The sequence below is a fragment of the Rhynchophorus ferrugineus genome, unplaced genomic scaffold, assembly GCF_030347505.1.
Source record: "Rhynchophorus ferrugineus isolate W39M unplaced genomic scaffold, kcgeb_rfMv2 rfM6, whole genome shotgun sequence".
Classification (NCBI taxonomy): domain Eukaryota; kingdom Metazoa; phylum Arthropoda; class Insecta; order Coleoptera; family Curculionidae; genus Rhynchophorus; species Rhynchophorus ferrugineus.
The window spans coordinates 3,978,560-4,000,640 of record NW_027472585.1 but is presented as its reverse complement, the minus strand read 5'-3'; the positions used below and the strand labels follow the sequence as shown (position 1 = coordinate 4,000,640).

The 22,081-nt window shown below is 33.0% G+C and overlaps 2 protein-coding genes across 7 annotated transcripts; one reads left to right on the top strand and one right to left on the bottom strand.

The window, feature by feature from the left end:
• Positions 1-5,896: 5,896 nt before the first annotated feature.
• LOC143198828 (uncharacterized) lies at positions 5,897-9,904 on the top strand. The gene is made up of 2 exons (XM_076408338.1): positions 5,897-6,082; positions 6,143-9,904. Exons 1-2 carry the CDS (start codon positions 5,897-5,899, stop codon positions 9,758-9,760), a joined length of 3,804 nt encoding a protein of 1,267 aa, XP_076264453.1. The 3' UTR covers positions 9,761-9,904.
• A 497-nt stretch (positions 9,905-10,401) lies between these two features.
• Positions 10,402-21,942, bottom strand: Dap160 (Dynamin associated protein 160). 6 transcript variants are annotated; one of them, XM_076407566.1, is made up of 25 exons: positions 21,918-21,942; positions 21,693-21,868; positions 21,367-21,550; positions 20,762-21,309; positions 20,578-20,709; positions 20,156-20,339; positions 19,654-20,030; positions 19,018-19,251; positions 18,436-18,663; positions 18,213-18,379; positions 17,900-18,112; positions 17,615-17,848; positions 17,375-17,559; positions 17,200-17,270; positions 16,534-16,718; positions 16,095-16,304; positions 15,766-16,039; positions 15,411-15,587; positions 13,975-14,234; positions 13,686-13,923; positions 13,300-13,631; positions 13,006-13,234; positions 12,646-12,717; positions 11,752-11,976; positions 10,402-11,460 (listed from the first exon to the last, which is right to left on the bottom strand). In XM_076407566.1, exons 3-25 carry the CDS (start codon positions 21,540-21,542, stop codon positions 11,309-11,311), a joined length of 5,103 nt encoding a protein of 1,700 aa, XP_076263681.1. In that variant the 5' UTR covers positions 21,543-21,550; positions 21,693-21,868; positions 21,918-21,942; the 3' UTR covers positions 10,402-11,308. The 6 variants fall into 6 exon arrangements, with proteins under 6 accessions (XP_076263681.1, XP_076263676.1, XP_076263677.1 ...); XM_076407561.1 differs by lacking the exon at positions 12,646-12,717 and adding an exon at positions 12,513-12,611 and having other exon boundaries at positions 11,172-11,460; XM_076407562.1 differs by lacking the exon at positions 12,646-12,717 and adding an exon at positions 12,513-12,611 and having other exon boundaries at positions 11,172-11,460; positions 16,095-16,301.
• Positions 21,943-22,081: the final 139 nt, after the last annotated feature.

Genomic DNA, 22,081 nt, shown 5'->3' with positions numbered 1-22,081 from the left:
TGTAAATTCGTTTTCAAATCAGACAATATTTTCCTTCCCATTTTATTCTAGTTAAAAGTTAAAAAGAGATACAATGCAACATGTAGCCGGAACAGCCTATAAAATTGGTCTAGTTGTCAAATGTCTGCAAAATTCTTCAAAACATTAATTATAATAATTACAGGTTATAAACCGGCAACGTTGTTTTGCCGACTTGCTTGTTTTTATAAATTTCAAATTGCTGCTTATTATCGTTCTAACTTAAAGTGCCGAAGCCATCTATCAGAGTCAGGAGATTACGTCTCTAATCAGTTATTTCGATCAGAAACGAGATAATACATGAATTAAATGTACTATAATGTCGAAATACGTTATATTTGATAACATTTTTTGGTTTCATTATTTTATTTGAATTATAATTTAGTTTTATGTCAAAGCCAAAATAAGTTAAACTCAAAGTTGATCCGGCAACATTGCGACGTTTTGACGTTATAAATTTAGATAACGTGACTACTGTTTTATTAAAGACGATACAATATAAGCTTTAAAAATAATTATTACGTTTCTAATTGCCTTACAACTGTTAAAAAAAACCAAATTCGAAAAAATTCACAAATATAAATTGGCATCTTATTAGCATAAGTATACTACCGACATGTGTATAATATAAATAATAAATATCACTCTAGTTCAAGACTAGCAAAACATCGGTCGTCGGAACGTCGGTCGACCTACCTCATTATATTTTATTTGGTTAGTATGTCAACAATAACGAACATTTATGACTAATAATGTAACACCGTTTTACGAAGAACTGCAAGAAAACAAATGAAAGTTATTACCGGTATTGCCGCGATGATAAACTCTTTTCTGTTACAACTCGTTTGACTCGTAATATATTTTCCACAGATACAATTTCCGCTTTCTTCGGCCCTGGTCCATGTAAGAACAAAAATGAGCGTATTCTCACGCACATTCTTGCACGTTAACATAATAGCCGGAGAAATTGGTGGTGTAGGCGTACAGACGGGCGGAGCATAACGGTATTTTTGTATTGTGTGAAAATTAAGACCAACATCCTCTTTCGGTCCGCTTGGTCAAGGTGAAGGCGAGGCCTTGGACGTGGATGACCCACATTTAGATACGCCAGAATGCCTAAATGAAACTACCTTGCCGTCACGGTCTAATAAACTTGGTTATCGATTTTTAGATTAACTTATTGGGCCGATAAGTTTATTAATGGGAGATGCTGAGTTTAATAGTTGTTTTAACAGGTACAGGTAACTGATACATATTTTTTTTATTCCTTGTGATTCCACAATCTGTCCTATAGGCTATAACTATTTCTTATGTCTATATTATATATACATGGCATGTAGAAAATCACTTCATTAAGCGATCTCCTGTATAAAATATTAACTTAATTAATTAGTCTTATATGTCCAGTAATTAGATGAGGTGGTGTCAAATTTTTTAGTGTACGCTCTTCACTCGCATATTTAGCTGGTTAGCGAGTATATTGGGATGCACTGACGACACTCTTTCGAAGTACTTCACACAACACGTTGAATTACACACGTTATAGGTTCAAGAGGAATATCGCATTGTATCACTTTATTTGAAATATAGTACGGAGCGTCAACAATGGCACGCAACACCTTATTTTGGAACCGTTGAATGATGGATATATTAGATTTGCTAGCGGTACCCCATAGTTGGATTCCATATGTCCAAATAGGCTTGAGTATAGACTCACACAGCAATACCTTGTTATCTAGTGATAACTTGGATTTGCGCCCGATGAGCCAATACATTTGATATAATTTAAGTCCAAGTTGTTTTCGTTTAGAGAGTATGTGCTTCTTCCAGGTTAGGCGTCGATCTACATATCATTGATCGAAGTGCATATAAAGATATTTAATATCCCTCTGCTTGAGGGAGTTGACGATGATTGATACTCACTGGTGGACATGTTCTTCTACGCAGAGTAAACGATACATGGGTGGATTTTGTTTCATTGGCTTTTATGCGACATGTCTTCAACCATAATTGTATTTGCTCCAGGTGGGTTTATAGGTTTATTGATACTGTGACTGGATCTTCATGGGATGCTAAGATTGCTGTGTCGTCTGAGTATGTTGCCACAGTAGTTATTTTTGTGGTGAGAAGATCGGCCGTATACAGAAGATACAGTACTGGACCCAGTACACTACCTTGCGGAACTCCTGAATATACGGGATTTAATTCGGTATATTCATCGTCTTGATTTACAATAAAATGTCTATCAGTGAGATACGATTTTAGTAATTGATAGTCCGGATGAGGAAGAAATTTCTTTAGTTTAACCTGCAAGCTACTGTGTCAAATCCTCTAGGTATTCTTGAATGCCTTGGTTTTGTTCATTTTGGTTTAAACTGGTACATATGATAATGTTTTCATTTTATTTTAAACTGACAAGAAGGCAAAGATGTCATCCGTGGAGAAAAATGTCAATATAAAATATCAATATGATAAAACAGAAAATGTTAATCACAAAACAGACAGACTAAGAATGCGATTTCCACTGTATAAAAAAGTAACCAAGTTTTGTTCGTCCTAGTCACATAAGGGCGCGCAAAACCGGTTTATTACTATAGGGGAAAATTAAAGAATAAAAATTTAATATATCAAAAAATATATAAATATACAAAAAATATCAAATATTACCAAAAAACAAAATCTGACAACTAATTACTTATATTCTAATTGTACGTTGTTATTGCCTTAAATGTTATAAAATAAAAAATTATTTGTCCAAGATATACTTAAAAATGTAATATTTGAATTTACTAAGTATAGAATTATAAACACCTAATTATTATTTTTAAATATATATATATAATTTTTGTTTTCAATATTACCTGTATATGTGGTATAACTTAGTATTTTTGGTGTTATACTGTCTCATTCACAATTAAAACTTACATCTTGGTTAAACAATGATATTCCATATTTGGATACATAATTATCTAGTAGGCCTGAAATGCAAAGAATAAACCTGTTCTGTTCCTATTGAAAAACTTAAAAAGTTTATCATTTTTTACTTTTAAAAACCATTTCTGTCCTAGACTAGAGTAAATACTTGATCAAGAATACTTCACCGCCAAAAACAGTTTCTAGAATACTAGAAAATGGATATTAGATAATGAATACGATTTGTCTATTTTATACAAAGTTTTTAAAAGTAAAGACATAACTGAAAGGCCAACCTGAAATTTTGGTTATGATTATAATTAACAGTTGATATTAAGATTGACATTGCATTTTAGTTCAACTGTTGAGGAATAGATGGCACTCAACGAACTTATTTAACAGCGTAATATAATGTAATAGATGTACATTTTGCAGGGTTGATAGTTGTCGCTTCAATGGCTCTTGACGTTGTTGTTGACCAAAAAAATTATCAATATTTTTTCGGTATCCCTATAAGAAAATATTGTCAAACGTTGCCGCACTAAATTTAAGTTTTCGTTTATTTTGACACTAACAACAAAAAATTAATGCAAAGTAATGAAATAAAAATTAAATTTGTAAAATATAATTTATTTTAATATTATAGTACATCTAATGCATATTTATTGAAGGATTTAAACTACAGTTAATTAAACAGCCATAATAGTTTGTAGGTTAGGGTTGTTTTATTATATTCATATTGACATATGACAACGATGTCGACCAGTACCAACACAAATCAAATTTTATAGGCCTATTTGATGTTCAAACGCATCAGCCCACTGTCTCTTTTTAAACGGAGTAACGCTAATTAGTAAAATGAGAAAGGAAAATGCTCGGAGTTTAAAAGGAATTTTACGTTTTCATAAACTAATTTGGCAATACGTCCGACGGTCTTGATAGCTGTATCACTGGAAGGAATATATATTTTTTTATTTTGTTAACAAACCCATTTTAAATACATTAGATAACAAATATTCTAAAAATTATTTTAGATGTAAATAACAACTGGTTGTTATTCCAAGATTGTTAAAGAATTTCCTTACGTCTTAAACCTCTTCCGTCTATTTAAATTGTTAGTTTCCGTCTTCTATGCATGTATAATTTAGTGCTTTTTCCTTCCCATCAGTGTAATTATTTCCTTTTTCTTAAATACAGAGATTCTACCAGCGATTTCTTGAAATTAACTAAAATATACGGTGCGTTAAAAGCGATGTCATGAACGTCTACACCATTCTTGACCTACAAAATCTTTTAATTGTTACAATTAGCACCGAATAGCCAAAGAAAGCAGAGCCTCGATCTAACGGCACCAGCGTGGTCTATGCAAATAGGCGATTTTTTTTTCATTTTAGCTTTGTTTTGACTATGGACGAGGCGAGCGGTACCATCAGTACCGCTAGCTCTATTTTATGGAGCGGTATCGACGTCGTAACCGAACGGTATGTCGCTGGTTATGTTCCACTGTTGACGAGAAGAATTATTTCGTACTTCCATAAGTCTAATCTTTATTTGGTTCCGTGGCCTATTTTTACGCGAATTTATGTTCGGATGGCAAACTAGAAGTACAGTTTTCGTAACGAATTGACAGAAATACCGGAAATGTTAAATAATCGCCGTCTTAAAACAAGTAATACAGGTCAACATATATCGTGTTACCTTATACAAGGACAACTCAATAATCTTTAAACATTTTTAAATATTAATATATTTCATTATTAACATTTTGGTCTAATTTTACTTTGTTGTAGATAAATTTGGTCTGACCAATGGTTTTCACGAACTAATTTAATGTAATAATTTAACGAATTAATTATAATTTACTTATTGTTTATGAAAATATGAATATGAAAATATATTTCAGTTCGTTTTGATGATGTGGAACATTGCGACATGCTGATATCATGCATTTTGATGACGTGCTTTGGCTGCTTTATTATATAGACTTTATTGGAAAATAAATAAATAAAAATTGAGTTTATTTAAGGTACCAATAAACTAATATTGAGACTACAGGGAAGTAAATAAGTTATAGTATATGATTTGCTAGTTGAGAGCAAGCAAACTTAAATAAAATGACATTATGTTTGACGTTTTTATTATTTACCAGCTAGTAGAGAAATAAATTTAGCTAAGGATATTGTTTCCCTTTAAAAAATAATTCATCACAATGCGATTACAATTATCAATATTTTAGGACAATTAATCTAATAGAAAGTTGAAAAACTTAACTCATAATAAAAAGAAACATTATATTGCTTACATTTTCTAATATATTTTAGAAATTAAATTAATTCAAATAAAACAAATAAAAGCTTTTAATTAAAATTGAATTGAACAAAATTGAAGTAAAATATTATATATTTCAATATCGAAGTAACAGCATGGATATGTTATTGATGTATTTCCTTTGCACTTTGTTTTTCACGCTACCTATGTGCTCTAAAGGTACCTTGTAACCTGTAATTTTACATTTTTAATCTGAAAACATCTATGTACTTAGTCCAAACATGTCCAATACTGTCTATAACTGCGTCAGTACCCATTCCTTACACATTCTTATCAAACTTATATACTTACACATAATATTTTTAATAACTACTAGGAAGAATAGCATGACATTAATATGAACAAATATAGGTGACACTTTACATTATATAGTATATACAACTAGTAACACTCATTATAAACCACTGTAACATTATGTGAATTTTAGCTATGTTTTAGAATTAATTTTGTACCAGTAATGTGTGTACCACTAGTGTTTAATTATTTAAAATATAATTGTTATTTTAATTAAATTTACATTTTTACACAAAGTATTGTAACTGAATTAATGAATTAATTCAATTATTATTCAGCCTACTATGATTATTAATATTGCATCGATATATACTAACGGTTAATTTATTTTGTTATAGATAAGATGGATTTGAAGAATGTATTGCTGACAATATTGAAAATACTAATATCTACCGCCTTGTTAAATCATTATGTAGCCGGCAATTCCCTAATGGGGGGACATTTGGATAACAAGAATCAATCGGATGAAGCATTAGTATATGATTATGAATATGATGACGCAAGTGCAGAATTGTCAACGGAAAAAGTTGTAAGTTAATATGATTTAATATGATATTATCTGAAAACTAATATTCATATATAATTTTAGGATAAAATCCAAAACAAATCCAGTGCGGATTCCGAAGAAATTCCCGATCCTTCAGCGTTAGTACGACCAGGGTACAATCTTCCCGAAAATATCTTCAATCGAGGAAAACCATTCTATGTTGAGAAGGACCCCAGTACCGGGCAGATCGATTTTAATAACAAGTCGCCATCATTCAAAGCCGACAGCGACGATTTGTACGAATACGTCAGCGATGAACCGTCAGATGATATATACGATAAGAAAAATATCGACAGGAAGGATGGTAGCATCAGCGGTTACGGAAGTCACAGACCCAACGATGTCAACCAGTTGACCACGAACTTCCACGATTTCTTAAATCTCCCAGTTAAATATAACCCTGACAAGTACGTGTATCCACTGATTTCCAATTCGTACGCCAGTACAAAGATTCAGGGTAGCGTAAACAAGTTCCATAACCATAAAGATACCTTTGGGGTACCGAAAACTACCACGACTAAAAGACCACCACCGAATCCCACGTATCATACCACCGGCTCGTATTTCACCCCTAGAACGACTCAAAGAACGATGGCGACAACTCGCGTTACCACAACCTCTACAACTACAACTACAACAACAACACCAAGGCCAACAACAAAAAGAATATACCCGGAACTGACCACTAAACCAGTGAGCTTGTTGAATTCTGGTATGTCTCATCCCAGTTTTAATGAAGATTACGAATATTACGATAGTCCAACTGAACCTATAAAACATACAACTAAAAGCACATATATTCCCTCGACATCAACTTTATCTACAACAACGAAAAAAGAAATGAGTCTGTTCGAACAACTATTCGGTAGTTACGATGATGAAATCACAACTACAAGTGAATCGAAGGTCACGAATTCCCCGATAAAATTACCTACGAAATTTGACAAAAATATCGTAGGAACGACAACGCCAAAGACAGAAAAATCAACGCAGGTCAACAAAGGCTATTACCCGAACATACACGCAGGACCACAGAATTTTCAATCAGAAATGAACACCGAATATACAAACTACGAATATAACGACGAAGACGATTATCATAACCCCAAATTACAAGATAATATAGCGGTCGAGAACAAAGTCCACTCAGATGACACATTAACAGTAGAACCTTTAAGTTCATCTAAAATAAACAAAACATCTGAAAGTACATTCCATATTAAACCCACTTATTTCACCGTGGAATCGAGTACAGTGACTAGCACGACTCCTATAAAGGTGTCGACAACTACAGGAACCACCGAAGCAACAACTTCAAGAGTTACATCTTTGCCTTTGGGTGATAATCACATTAGTGCTCCTATTAATAGAGATCCAATTATTGTAGCTACTCAGAACCTGCGAGAGAAACTAAATAGCGAGAAAGTACGACCACCTCCTGTAGTTATACGTCGTCCATATCCTAGCGAGCAACAAAAGCCCATTAACACTATGGTACCGAGTACAAGTAACATACATATTGCGCCAGATCAAGACACTGTATCGTTTGTGGTGGGACACCATCAAAGTGTCGGGGACCCCGGCCAGTACGTTGGTACTGCTTTAAAAGAGAGTCCGTTTGATGAAAGTCCATTTAGACCGTTATTCGGACATGAAGCGAGTTACAGCAGTAACACTGATACTAACGGTCCGCAAATTCAGTCATTTAAACCTGCCCCACCACAAGAGACTGTTGGAAGTGCGGTGACAATACAACCGCTTCAACATTCTGAAGCCTCCTTAACAATAGGTATGCCGGTAAATGGCATTAAACAAATACCGGGACAAGTAATGGATGCACATATCGAACACGAAGGTACCAGAATACAGTTTCCCAACGATAACATTAAAAACGTTGCTTTTCCTGACGATAAGAAACCAATACATTCTAATTTAATCCCGCCAAGGACGGAACAAACATTACCCACGCCACTTCCTACGAGGGAGGTTTTGAAATTGAACTCTAAACCAATGTATCATCAGTTGCCGAGTGATCTGACACCTCCACGCGAAAGCGACATTAAAATTCCTCCTCCAACGAGGCCGTCTGATCGACCTATGAGACCGCCATGGGATCCACGACCAGGACACTTTTACAACGGCAAACCTGAATACGTCAGACCTCCAAGACCTCGCCCTGAAGTTGCGTACAAAAGAATCGATAACTTACCAAATATTTTACCGCAGTTCAGACCCAACGTAAAATATCATCATACACACAGTCCTCCTTACTTATACGATCAAAGACTCAACAGACAACCATTACTGGAAAGACCATCGAACAGGCCTATCGGTTATTTCGAGAAAATGATGCCTCCGCCACCAGTACCATATTACTCATATCAACAGAAAAATATAATCAAGGGACCACCGCCAAGTCCACCATCGGTACAAATCGAGGAACGTAGACCTATCGCTCAGGCTTTACAAAGTTTAGATAATCAAACTCCTATAGCCGAAGACAGAATTATTAACGAAAATCCGCGGAGACCTCTGAACAGTAATCCACCCGAAATAAATTTATATCAAACCCCCCCAAACATTCAAATAGTTAACCGGAGACATTCGGACGGAACTGAAGAGGTGGAAACTTTGCAGATGATTCAAGCCAAGAGCGAAAAGGAAAAGGATATAATACCAGAAAAACAAAGAATCGAGGAAGTAAATGGAGATACCTTAAGAATTCTCGCGCAAGAAGCTGAAAAACTAACAAACGATAATAACAAAACTATTTATAGAGTGTACCCAGTGGAAAGTACTCCATTTAATCCGGAATTTTTAAGCGGAAATTCCGACGGAGTGGTCATTGGAACTAGGGCCGAATTGCCTTTACCGCCATCGAAAATTGAGAATGACTTTGATTTCCACAAACAGGACAGAAACGACGCTCCTATTCTAAAACCACATCCCAAAATACCCGGTCTCTCCAATAAATCAGAGTTTCCGTACCCCCTAGAAAGACCTGAACCGGTTTTGACAGCTTCAAGCGTTCCAGACAATAAATTAGAGGATGTCAATACGGAATCATTCAACTATAACAATCAGTGGAATACCGTGGGGGAGAATGTCGAAACCAGAATCGTAAATGGCAACAAAAAAATTCATAACCCAAACCAAATATCCGTTACCCTGAAAACCTACACGGAAAAACCCATCGCTATAGCCTACACGCCAACCGATCCAACTATGAACTCTGATAAATATTCAATGCCAAATTACGGTAGTCCCGTCATTCCAGAAATCCGTCCCAGTATAACCGATGGAAGCGAAAAAAAAGTCATTACCAAATATCCGTTAGTACCTTCGAATCATAAATATAATCATAAAATCGATTCTGATATCGAAACGGTAATAGGACCCGACCAACAAGATTTCCAAGCGCCATTCCAAGCCAGCGTCAAATTAGACGCCGCTACGAATCATGGTTGGTCAGTCGTGAGGGACAAGGCTAAAACGACACCGGTGGAGGAAACGGAAACTACAACAATTCCCCTCGCCACGACAAGCGAGTTCGATATCGAAAACTTCAAACCACAATTGATAGGCGGTTTTCAGCCCTTGTATAGCTTTCCCGATACGGATAACAAAAACGAACGCAGTATCGCAGAAAGAGAAGAGTAATTAATAGAATTACAATTTAGACTGAATTTTAGATTCTAAGTAAAGGTATTGAACGAAAGAATTAAGACTCAAACGGTGTTGTGTGAATAGTATAACATACTTCATGGGGTTACGTAATGTTTTATTATGCATTTTGAAGAGACCTTAGTTTAAAGAGTACTTCAAGATGTATATAATAGAATTCAAGTCAATATCAATGTCAGTATTTCTTCAACGATTATGAAGATTTTTACTGATATATTTATACTAAAAAATATTGCAATGAACAAAATTTATAGAATAAGGATAATTGTTCAAAACCATTAAGGTATTAAAGTTAGCAATCTACCTGTACTATACTGTCAGATATTAAAATTATGCATAAGAAGGAATATAGTAAATTAGCCAAAGAAAATACAAATAATTTTTTATATTCCTGAGTACCTAAATTTCAATTAGTAATTTATTTACATTTTTATAATTAGTAAGTTATTATTAACTTTTTATAAGACACGTTTTAATTTATTTATTTATTATACAGTAAAATTAAAAATAAATTATTTTCTTAAATAGATGATTTGTTTTATTTTATTACCATATATATATTAAGTAAATTTAACACCCCCTTTGTTTTTTATCTGTGTAGGAAATAAAACAATAACTTGTAATTCATTAATTTATTTAGCGTACTGTTTAATATTTACAATTAGTAGTGAATTATTGTTATCAAGTTCAATCTGCGGCATTAGGCCCATCCAAAGCAATAGAAAGAAATATAAAAAGTAATCTGATAAACGTTAATAGCTATAACTGTATATCATTATATTTTATAACTGTGATATAGAAATATGTTAACAATGATTTAACAACAAAATAGCAATATAATATGTAGGGATATTAAGAAATATATTATCTACCTTCAACTATGAATATGTAAACTCTTATGTAAAATATCTAAAAACGCAAGGTAATGCAATAGAGTGTATAAATTATATTTTATGCTTTTAAAATTAATGTAAAAGAGTAAATATTAGAATAAATGATTTGATGAGATAATATATATAACCAGTTTTCAGAAAAATTATTTTTAATGCTACAAAATCAATGTTCCATACATAGAAATAGAATTTATAGGCACACATATAGCATTACCTTAATGTTTTGTAACAATACTGAATAAGGATTGTAAAGCTGCCCTAAAACAGAGAAAGCCTTCACTAATAAACAACTCTCTATGTGTTACTACAGTAAGATAGGTATTTTGATCATGTATTATTGTCAAAATTATAACCGAAAAGTAATAATTAAAGACAATAAAGTATTTGTAGATATTTATAAATACATTACAATTTTGATGACCATTCGATTTGGCAGTTTTTGAGCATGTCTTAAAATTTAGGAGGGAATAAATAATAATTTAGTTAATACTCTGATTTCAATACTCTTGTTAATACTCCAATTTTCAACCTGGACAAAAATGTTGTAAAAGACAGAAATATATAAAAAAAAATTTCATGTCACAAATTAAAAATTCACAAAAACAATAACATAAATAACACAACATACAAATTAGTATGTCTTAAAAATGTGCAAATCTAATTTAACTGATATTTCACCAGTTTCGACCTGATGTAAAATTAACTTTTTTGATATTGGTCCGTTTGTGTTTAATGATTCCTGATATATATCCTTTAATTTCAATTCCACTTTTCCTAAGAATTCTAAAATAGAAAATAGAATAGATATGACCTATTTTTCAACAACATTTAATATGCAACAAAATTAGTAACTATAATATTTTGGAGAAAAAATTATCTCGACTTTTTCTAAAAGAGAGCTTTAAAGTAGCATACCTCTAGTAATACTTATTCAATGACGTCATACTATGACGCGTTTCAAAGATATCAAACAAAGCAGCCTATAATTACTGATCAATTTTTTAAAAAATATATGAAAAATGCGAAAATACTTTTTCCCCGACCTTCGTTCCTGTATAGTAATTCTTCACTTACCATCCTGACTATATGGATTATGTTCCAATACAGTAAATGTTAAAATTTCTTCATTTATATTTCGTAACTGAAATTGCATGCTGTGATTCCAAACAAATGAAGGTATCTGCGGTACGCCATTTGGAGGAACATTTCCATTGTTGAGAGAATCGCGAGCAAAGCCAGTCTCTTGTTCTTGGTTACCCAAAGTTACTTTGCAGTAAATGCTTTCGTTGTGAGATTTTCCTATTAACATATGAAATGAATAATAATGCGGCTATATGTTAATCATACCTCTATAATAATTCAATTATATATGAATATATATGTATCAAAATATCAAAGAAAATTAAAATAAATATTTCCTTGAACTTTAAATTCATATTATTAGGATCTAGAATACATTTTTATAGTGCAGCGGTCAGAGCGACAGTCGTTCTACAGACCCATTGCTCAGAGCATGACAATTATTGATTTATTCTTCTGACTGTCTAGAGTTAAGAGTAGCTCAAAATCCTCATTAACCCCTTAAACTCTAGTTGGTGAAAAGGAGAAATAAAAAAGTAGAAAAGGAGACTTTTAGAGAAGTAAAATTTTTAAAATTTGAAGTGTGTCCCAAAAATTATAGTGAACATACTTTTTTGGAATGATGTAAGCTTCAATTAAAGATACTAAGGTTATCTATTGGTAAATTACCCAACTTATTCCCAGTCCTTATTATGATATTAACTTAAAGCTAGCTTTGTAGGTAATCAAAGAATTAAAATATCGAATAAGATTACCTCTATTTCTGCTATAATTACATGTTTCAGGAGTACATTTAACTGCAAGTTCTTCAGCTCTTATTGAAATTATGTTTAGGCATTTGTTCGTGACAAAAACTAGAAATATGTAATAAATTTTAATGTTGCTTACCCGATAACACTAAACGTTTCCCTTTGTGGACTAGTACAAGCAGACGACCACACGAAGGCCCCAAATGGAGCTCTGAATATACAAAAAGCACAATATATTTAACGTCACAATATCGCTAGTGTTTTATTAAAATTATTTGAAATTAAATGAATAACTATAGGGTTCTTCAATAAGTTGATGGCTTAAATTGACGCCTCTTTAACTATTTGTTTATTACTCAATCAGTGATGAAATTTTATTATCAAAACTTATTGAACAAACTTACATATCCATAAAATATTTGTACTTGCTAGCTTGTTATTCAATTTCAACCAAAACATTTGTGTTAATTATGCTAAATTTTATAAACACAAAACTTACGGGTTTTTCTTTTATTTTGTTTATTTAAATTATTTATTTTCTGATAAGCTTCTCTCGCTGTTTCTATTTTCTTGGACCACGTATTACACTCGTGTACAGTCGAAGCTAATAGAAATATTTTGTAGCCTGTTTTTTCATCGTGAATTTTAATCACTCTGTTTGAGTCGGTGCCGTATTCCACCGAATCTGAACTCTCTCTGCTCACCGTAATATGTTGAATAAGTATAGGCTAAAGATGATTACAATAATGTTATAATGACTATGGTTTGCCATGTCAGTTAAAAATCTACATACCTGCTTATATAACTTATAAATAACATTAAAGTTCCTTTGAAAATTGAACTGCCCAGTAATATTCTTACTTGGTTGTACCAGTATAAACAAATCATTAAATAAAAATCCCAGCAAATCCTTGCCGGTCTTCAGTTTGGAAAATGTTCCATAATGCAGGAGTTGCCTTATGCCTAACTTGTTCGTATTACTGTTGAATTTTAAATTCAAATCATTTTGAACGCATTGCTGAAGCCATTGCATTCGTTCTTGGTTCTCTTTAAGTCTAACATTTTCATTAACTGAATTCAAGAATTTTTCAGAAATCCTTTGTGCCTCCACTAAGGATTTATAATCTAAAAAGAATTACGGCTCACGATGGATAATTAGGTGAATGTAAATCAACTTACCTGGGTGACTTTCGCGAGTATTTTCCAAAATTTTATTTATGAGTAGTGGATATTTAGTAATTCGTTGCATAGGCTTCAACAGAAACGACGATAAGGGCATGCCTTTTGTTTTGTAATTATTTTGACATTTTTTACAGAACTCCCTAAATGCTGTTGAAGATTCGGTCAGTTGCTGCAGCAAGACAGCGCTCTCCAATTGTTTTCCGCAAAAAGTAACATAAGCTGTCATTTTAGGCAACTACAACAATGAGGTCTTGCAAATAGTTAAATGACTGATGATAAAACTTACGTGTTTACAAATCACATCTCCTATGGTGTCAATGTCCAAATTGTGAGCATTAGTTAAAGCTTCTAAAAATTGTTGATTGCACAACAAAATTTCTTGCCAATTCACAAAAATTTCATCAACGTCCTTTGTAGAAATTAGCTTACTTTTTCTCAGAGGTATTTCAAACACTTCATGAACAATTGACATATCATGAATATAAGCAGTTTCTGTTTGTATTAATTCATTGATGGCTTCTTGGCGTTTTTTGCCTTGGGGTGACACTAATGAAAAAGGAAAAATACACATATTTAATAGAAAGTGAAATTTCACCAATTTTAAAGAAAAACCGCTATTAGATAAATATCCATTTTTAAAACTACTTGTAAAACATTAACAATATACGAAACTTATAGTTTGAAATTAAAGAATGTAAAAAATTATATAATTTGATAGATCTAATTTTAGATTTGTTGGATAGTTTTTATTAAGCACAAAGAGCATATTGTCTATAATAAATTATTACCAAAAAAATTAAAAAACGTTTTGCTTAACATATCATTTATTGCCTAGCTAAATTTGGGGCCTATTAATCTAACTTTGATATTAGATTTAATAGTAATTGATATTTACTATTAATAAATAACAAAGATACAATTTTCATAAATATTCTGTAAAAAATATCATATAATAAAATATTCATTAGTGCTTAGTAGGGTGGTATAAATTGATATACAAATTAAAGCAATTAATGATAATAGCAAAATATAACCTTACCATTCTACACCCACCCTACCAAACTTACACTGAAACTAAATATAAAAATATACAATAAATATTCCGACAATGTACCACAAAACTGAGCAAAAATCAATCACATTTAACTTAAAAATAAGATGATCGCATAAAATTTCAATGTTAATAGGCAGAAGCAGATCACAATAGTAGATTCGGAAGTCACAAAGGAATTTCTAAGTGTGCTAAAAGGCTAGTAGAAGCTAATAAAAGTGAATAAAGCATATTTTTATGTATCCCATTTTAAAATATAATTGCCTCGAAATTCGTTAAAAAAAGCGAGTTGTAGATTTAATAGTCTATTCAACCGAAATTTCTACCAGCCTTTCCAGTAGATTTCATTTTTGTCTTTCTTTTAACTAATAACAATATAATAGGTTAGAACAAGTAGATTCATAATACAGTTTCCTTAACGCTTATCCTAACTGGAAAAACACATACATCCAGATTATATGCAACATACACTAGACAAAATTTTGGTTCTAGTTTCGTAACTACTCAGCATTGTATGGTAGGATGGGTGCACACTCCTATAAAATAAAACGAGAGCTATGTGAAGGATTGAATAATCTTTGAGGGGCAGGTTTCAATAGTTGACTTTCAATGATTTTTATTAAAGACATATTTCCTTAAGTTAGACAAATTACAGATATCTAGTTACTCACATTGATTCTGCTGCAATGGTGCCACATAATTACTTGGAAATAATCCTGAAACACCATTCAGTTCTCCCCTCCACCATGCCTCTTCTTCTCTAGCTGTTACATTAATAATATCATCCTTCAAAAAGCTCAGTTCGTCAGGGTTTATAGCTGTATATGGATACAAAGCTACTACTTTATCTGTAAATTAAATAAATCAAATATATATGATAAAATCATATCAAATTAAAATCAGTGTTAAAATGAATATTTATTTATTATAAAGTTAGTTTATTAGTGTATTTCCAGAGGAACCTGACAGTCGATCTACATGATTACTGTCAATAAATGAGGAACATTAAATAAAAAACTAACTTACCAATAACTACTTCCTGTTGCATTCTGGTTGTCGATACTGGCGTGGTCCTTCCACTAATCTTTCCAGAACTATTTAAGATTTTCACATAACTGGCGGGGAACCAACCGACTTGTCGCTTTCTGCCTTTAGCTTGAAGTTCGCCTTCCCACCATCCAGAATCCGTCTTCTTTCTGATCATTATAAGTTGGCCGCGCGCTAGCGACAGTTGTTCAGGGCTCGTACCCTGATACGGAGCAATTACCGAAGCAATTTCCGGCTTCTTACCTTTCAAAACCTGGAAGGAGCGATTAGGTATCAAACATAAATCTTTAAATTCGGCCAAATCAAACCTGAGCATTAGACGCAGCGGAAAAATCGACTGGTTTTTCGGCAGATTTATTTTCGTTAATTTGCGAAACCTCGTTATCGACGGTACTAACATTGCTAATATTCTCTAAAGCAGACGTTACTTCCGCAGCAGAAACCCCAGTCGGAACAGTTTCAACATCACTTGCGGATTGGACTTTCGCTACTTCAACTGTAGCAACAGGCGCACTCTGCTATGAATATACAATGTTACAACACTCGCAAACACACACAAATAGCAATTTTGATAAAAATATCCTTATAGCAAAACTGTAAGGATATTTTTATGTGTTCATGTGTTATGTTAATGTTAATCAGTGGTTAAATAAAATGTATGTATAAGATCAAAAATAAAAGCAACATACACGAAAACATTAAAATCAACAAATAAACCCTAATGAAATACAAAAAGAAAATACTTACTTCGACAACTTGCACATAATTGCTAGGAAATATGCCAACGTTATCGTTAAGTTTTCCCGTCCACCAGTCTCCGTCTTTTTTATATACTGCAATGACGTCACCAGCATTAAATGTTAAATCCCCAGGTTCCTGGGACTGATAGGGATAATTTGCAATGAAATATTCTGGTTCACCTTCGAGCTGAACTATAAAAATTTAAATACCCTTATTAAACACACACATATAAGACATGAGTATAGAAATGTGTGAATAAACAATTTCTAAAAATCATCTTAAGACATCTTAAGGCATAGTTCAAAAACAGTGTCTATGTAAACTTTTTTGAAGGATATTCAGTGCAAGAATAAAATCAGAGGGTTTATAGGAAGGGGGATTAGATAATGCTGAAGGGGTAGAGAGAGAAACGATAAAAACTTCATCGATAAAATAGAATTGACAGGGTGCAAATACTATGCACCTGGGAGCCACTGAATGACTTGATGGTAAAGTGTTAAGGTTCAATGCCTTAATTCACCCAGGCATTGCTTCTTTAGACTTTTAAAAAGTTGTATCTACCATACAATAATTTGAATGATAAATCTAGTGTACCAATTTCTCTCTATATATATTTAAAGTTACAAAAACAAGTCAAAACATATTCGTAAACCTTGTATGTTATAAACTAACCTGCAGTAGTTACTGGGGCGGGTTCTATCACTGCTACTGGTTCTGTTGTCTCTTGTACTTCACTAATGCCCCTATAAAACATTTCACATTATTATTAAAATATCTGTAATTAATACACCTTTCTAACAATTCAACATGCAGTACAGAATATAACATAATAATAACGATTTCTTACTCTAATTTCATCGGCTCAGCTGTTACTTCAGGTGACTGAATTTGCTCCGGTTGAGAACTTGTAGTTTCAGCCCCCTTAATGCCTACACCATCAACAGGTTCCACGTAGGATTCTGGGAACCATCCCGTATGTCCCCGAATTTCACCAGCTAACCAACCTGGTTCGCCAGTTTGCTGTTCCGGTACCTAGTTAAAAATAATAGTATTTAAAAAAATTAACACATGCATCGTGCTATCTCACATGTATAATATCACCAGGTTGAAATGATATTTCATCATTATTTCTAGCATTAAACTCATATATCGCCCGATATTTATGGACCCCCGGAATATTTTCGATATCTGGAGGAACGGTACTATCGCCCCAATTGTTATCAACTGGCCAATCACTAGAGGTATTGTTACCCCAGTCGTCGTTACTTTTCCAGGCGTCACTATAATCGATATTTTTTGCCGAATTTTTTAATTCCAGAACCTACAAAAGAATTATAGTACTAACAAAAAGGATCCAAACGATCTCAATTACTTTATTTCGTTTCTCCTCATATGATTTGTACAAAGTCTCACATTCTGTAATGAGATTATTCATTTGTGATTTTAACTCTGATAATTGACTGTTATTATTTTCAATATCTGATAATTTGGAATCAATATTTGCTTGCATGTCTGTCATCTTCTCCTTTAAGTTCTTAATGGTAATTTCCTTGTTATCAAAGACAAGTTTTGCTTGTTCAGAGTCCTACAATAATAACATTATTTAGCTACTAATATAAAGTTGAAGTAATAATAAAAATATTATCATTCAAAAAATAGGGTGCGATAACATATAACATAATTACCTGAGTATTGATTTTGTTTCTTGCATCCAACTTAATTTTTTCTTGTGACAGCGCCAATAATCTAGCATTTTGATCCTTCAATTTATTTTTCAACTGAGACATTTCTTGCATCTGCGTATCTCGAGTACTTCTCATTCCATCAATTGTTGTTTTAACATTCGAAACCCCTTAAAATTAATAAATATGTTAAAATTCGTTGCAGGCAAAAAAGGAACGAACCAACCTATCCGTGTATCACATATTTTCTGAGATAGATCTCGTACTTGATCATTTAGAGACGATAATTCAATGCTGAGACTTTGGTTTCTGGCTTTTAGCTTTAAGACATTTTCTTGTTCCCTCTGCCTTTGATGTTGTAATTCCTGAAGTCGTTGTTTTTCCCATTCCAATTGCCGCTGCCGCTCCATTTCTTTCCTCGCAGCTTCTCGTTGTTCAGCTTGGCGTTTCCTTTCTACAAATTATTTTTTTTAAACTCATATAGACAGTCAATACATTTTGGGAACTTCATAGTATTCATTTTTCATTCATACATTATATTCATGTGTCGCATCACACAAATTGTCGATACAGTTTCAAAACGCATACTTTATGAGATTCAAATTCTGTCAAAAATGACACCAGGTTACTGAGACTGATATCGTTAATCTAATAATAAAATATTTCAGTTCTCTTAAACTTTCGGTACGCCAAAACTGACTGTCGAACAAAATAACAAATAGGTTTTCACAATAAATAATAAACAATAAAATCTTTCAAAACGAACTCGCATTCATTTGTTTGTGCACAAACGCTAATTAATAGGTACCTTCTTCCATTAACTTTTCTTTTTCTTGTTGCTCTCGCATCATTTTTTCCAATTCTTCCATTCTTTTACGTTCGGCTTCCTGTCGTGCTTTCTCTTTACGTTCTTCTTCTTCCCTCTCCTTTCTTTCCCTTTCTTCGGCCTCTTTCCTTTGTTGGTCTAATAACGTCTTCCTTCTCCTTTCTAACTCTGCTTGTCCTTTTTCGTAATTTTCTTTTCGTTTATCTTCAAATGAAGCTGAAATGTTGTAGTAAATATGCATAGAGTACAGGGTTTTCATTACATTGACATTTGTTTTTACATTCCCCGGCATAGTTAATTATTGACTTTAATCATCACTGCGAACTTGCACAAAAAATAGTTTGTAAGTTTATAGCTTCATGGTGAAACTACATTTATAACAATTTCTTCGTATCAATATAATGTAAAACTTTCAATTACACATATAGAAATCTACATTTAAAAAAACTCACACTGAATGCATAAAACACTATTTATAAGCACAAAAATCATATATGAAATAAAATGAAATTAAGTTATAAAATAAGTAATAAGAAACAAAAAATTAAAATACAACTGTTAAAAAAATATACTTGTAAAAACTGAAAATAAACAAATTATAAATGTATTTTCATTTACCTTGCTGTTGTAAAGTTGATGCTGGATCATGATCTGCATTTACAGTGCTACCTTGACTTGAAACTGAAGCTGTTCTGGTTGTCCTTCTAAATGAAGGTGGTATTAAATCTGGTGCTAACTTAACAGGTGGATGAATGCCAGCTAGAGCTTGTTCACAAAGATGCATAGCCAATACAAATTCCTCACAACCCAAACGTCCATCTTTATCCATGTCTGCCAAAGTCCAGATCTGAGCCAAAACTTGCTGACCTAATTTTGTCTGAACCATTAAGTTTCTTGCCTGAGCACCAGATAAAAAGCCCGATCTAGCTCGATCTGTCGTGTTGAATATTTGCGTATATTTTAGTTTTGTTTGATGTGGAACTGCCCAGTCACTACTGATGAAAAAATAAGCTAATATTAAAAATGGAAAGGTTATAAATAAATGCATAATAAAAGAATCATTAGGGTTGCCATATATGTTTATATTATTTTATGCAACTATAAATAAAAATAAACTTACGTAGCTGATTCTAAGGATGCGGTCCTATCTAAACTGGTAACACTAGCTCTAGGTGTACTTGTGGCACCTGGACCTACATTTTGTGCTGCACCCACTGATCCTATTGAACCTACAGGGGATAACTGTCCAACTGAACCCATTGGAAGTGATGTGGCTATGGGAGGAATAGCTGGAGGAATAATACCTAAAATACAGTAAAGGAAAATGCAGAATATCCAAAATTGTTCTAATGCTTATTAGCAAACTTTATCATTATAATCATGTAATTAACATAAAATGTTATCTGGTTTTACAACACAATTATTTACGTATTATACTGTGATAATATGTTTACACCTATAACATTTTTTACAAACATAATTATTATAGGCAGTTCTACAAAATTAAAAATTGGGAGAAAGTTATTTTAATCAATAACCTACCAGCATTTGATGGTTGAGTTCCAAAACCAGAAATTGCAGGTGGTAAAGTAGAATTAATAGGTGTTATTGTGGTATTCAATGGAACATTGCCTACTAAAGGTTGGACATTAGTCTGCATTGGAGGAACAATTCCTAAAAACAGATGCTTGCTGAAAAGGATAAACAAAATTTTACTATATCTTACCAGTAGGAATCATTGACCCAGAACTAGAAACTGTACCACCCATTATATTTACTGGTTGTACAATCCCTGTTGGTGGTATGGTGGCCCCGATTCCAGTTGATAAGGGAATATTTGGTGTGTTCCCAGATATTCCTTGAACCAACTGTTGATTACCCATTAAAGGTTGATGAGTGATAGGTTGTGCAGTAGGAATCAATGGCTGACTAGTTCCAATTAAAGACTGAGTACCAATTAGAGGTTGGGCAGAATTAATTAGTGGCTGAGCAGTTCCAATCATAGGTTGAGTTGATGTCATATACTGCTGAGTTTGTGGAATAGAAGCAACAGGTGGTATTTTAGGGGGCTCAGGTCGAGCAGGTGGATGTCCCATTAAACCAGCATTGGGTAGTGGTGGAATGGCTGGAGGTGTTTGTTTAAGAGAGGCCAATAGAGATGGTGGTAGGCCTTGGGGCACTTCAAATCCTCTAATTTTAAGATTTATAAGTTTACATGCTATTGAAAATTCATTAATGTCCATTTTTCCATCTGAATCCGTATCTGCCAATCCCCTAAAGTAATTAATTGCATCACAACTTAAAAGTAACATAACTTGATCTCATTCTTACCATATCTGACCTAAAATGGCTGGGGGTAAAAGACTCTGCAAAAAGAAACCTTTTGCTTGTTCACCTGTAATAATCCCATTGTTCGGTTTCAAAGATTTGAATTGTTCTTCATATCGAGCCCGTTCACGGGGTACAATAACCCATGGATCTGTTGAAGGGGTGCCTGCAGCCGACATGTTGCCCTCTGGTCAAAAAAATAATGAATATGCTACTTCCAAGCTACATTACAATATTACATCAAATATTAATTGACCGAACAAAAGGACAGTACATGTAAATAAAATAATTTTTCATAAGTAATCACTAATAAACAGTCTTAAAATTACCTTAATTTTTTCGTAAATCACAATAATTTATTTACAGAGGCGTCTCCTTAAATCTCATCTTTTGATTTAAAAGACTATCATAACGTAATGATACAGTTTTATGTAATAAAATACCGTATGAATACACCCCTTCCAGAAAAACCTCTTAACACCACTCAAACAGAACTGACTTAGTCCTAAAAATCAATAAACACTAAAAGACGAATGAATCTTGTTGTTTAATACCTTAAAGGCCATATTCGTACAACACGATCTGACAAGGTATTGACAAGTAGGCAAAAGTAGAATAGAGCTACTATTACTAAGTGTAGTGGAAAGAGAAAGAAAATGGAACAATGATTTACCCTTAGATATACGACCAGACATACATCAAATATAATGTTTGGTTA

Coding starts and splice junctions, on each gene's coding strand:
- LOC143198828 (XM_076408338.1), top strand. CDS start 5,897: ATGGATTTGAAGAATGTATTGCTGACAATATTGAAAATACTAATATCT. Junction 6,083..6,142: donor AATTGTCAACGGAAAAAGTT/GTAAGTTAATAT, acceptor ATATAATTTTAG/GATAAAATCCAAAACAAATC.
- Dap160 (XM_076407561.1), bottom strand. CDS start 21,542: ATGTCGGCTGCAGGCACCCCTTCAACAGATCCATGGGTTATTGTACCC. Junction 20,031..20,155: donor GCATCCTTAGAATCAGCTAC/GTAAGTTTATTT, acceptor TTTTTTCATCAG/TAGTGACTGGGCAGTTCCAC. Junction 11,461..11,751: donor TAATCCATATAGTCAGGATG/GTAAGTGAAGAA, acceptor TTTCTATTTTAG/AATTCTTAGGAAAAGTGGAA.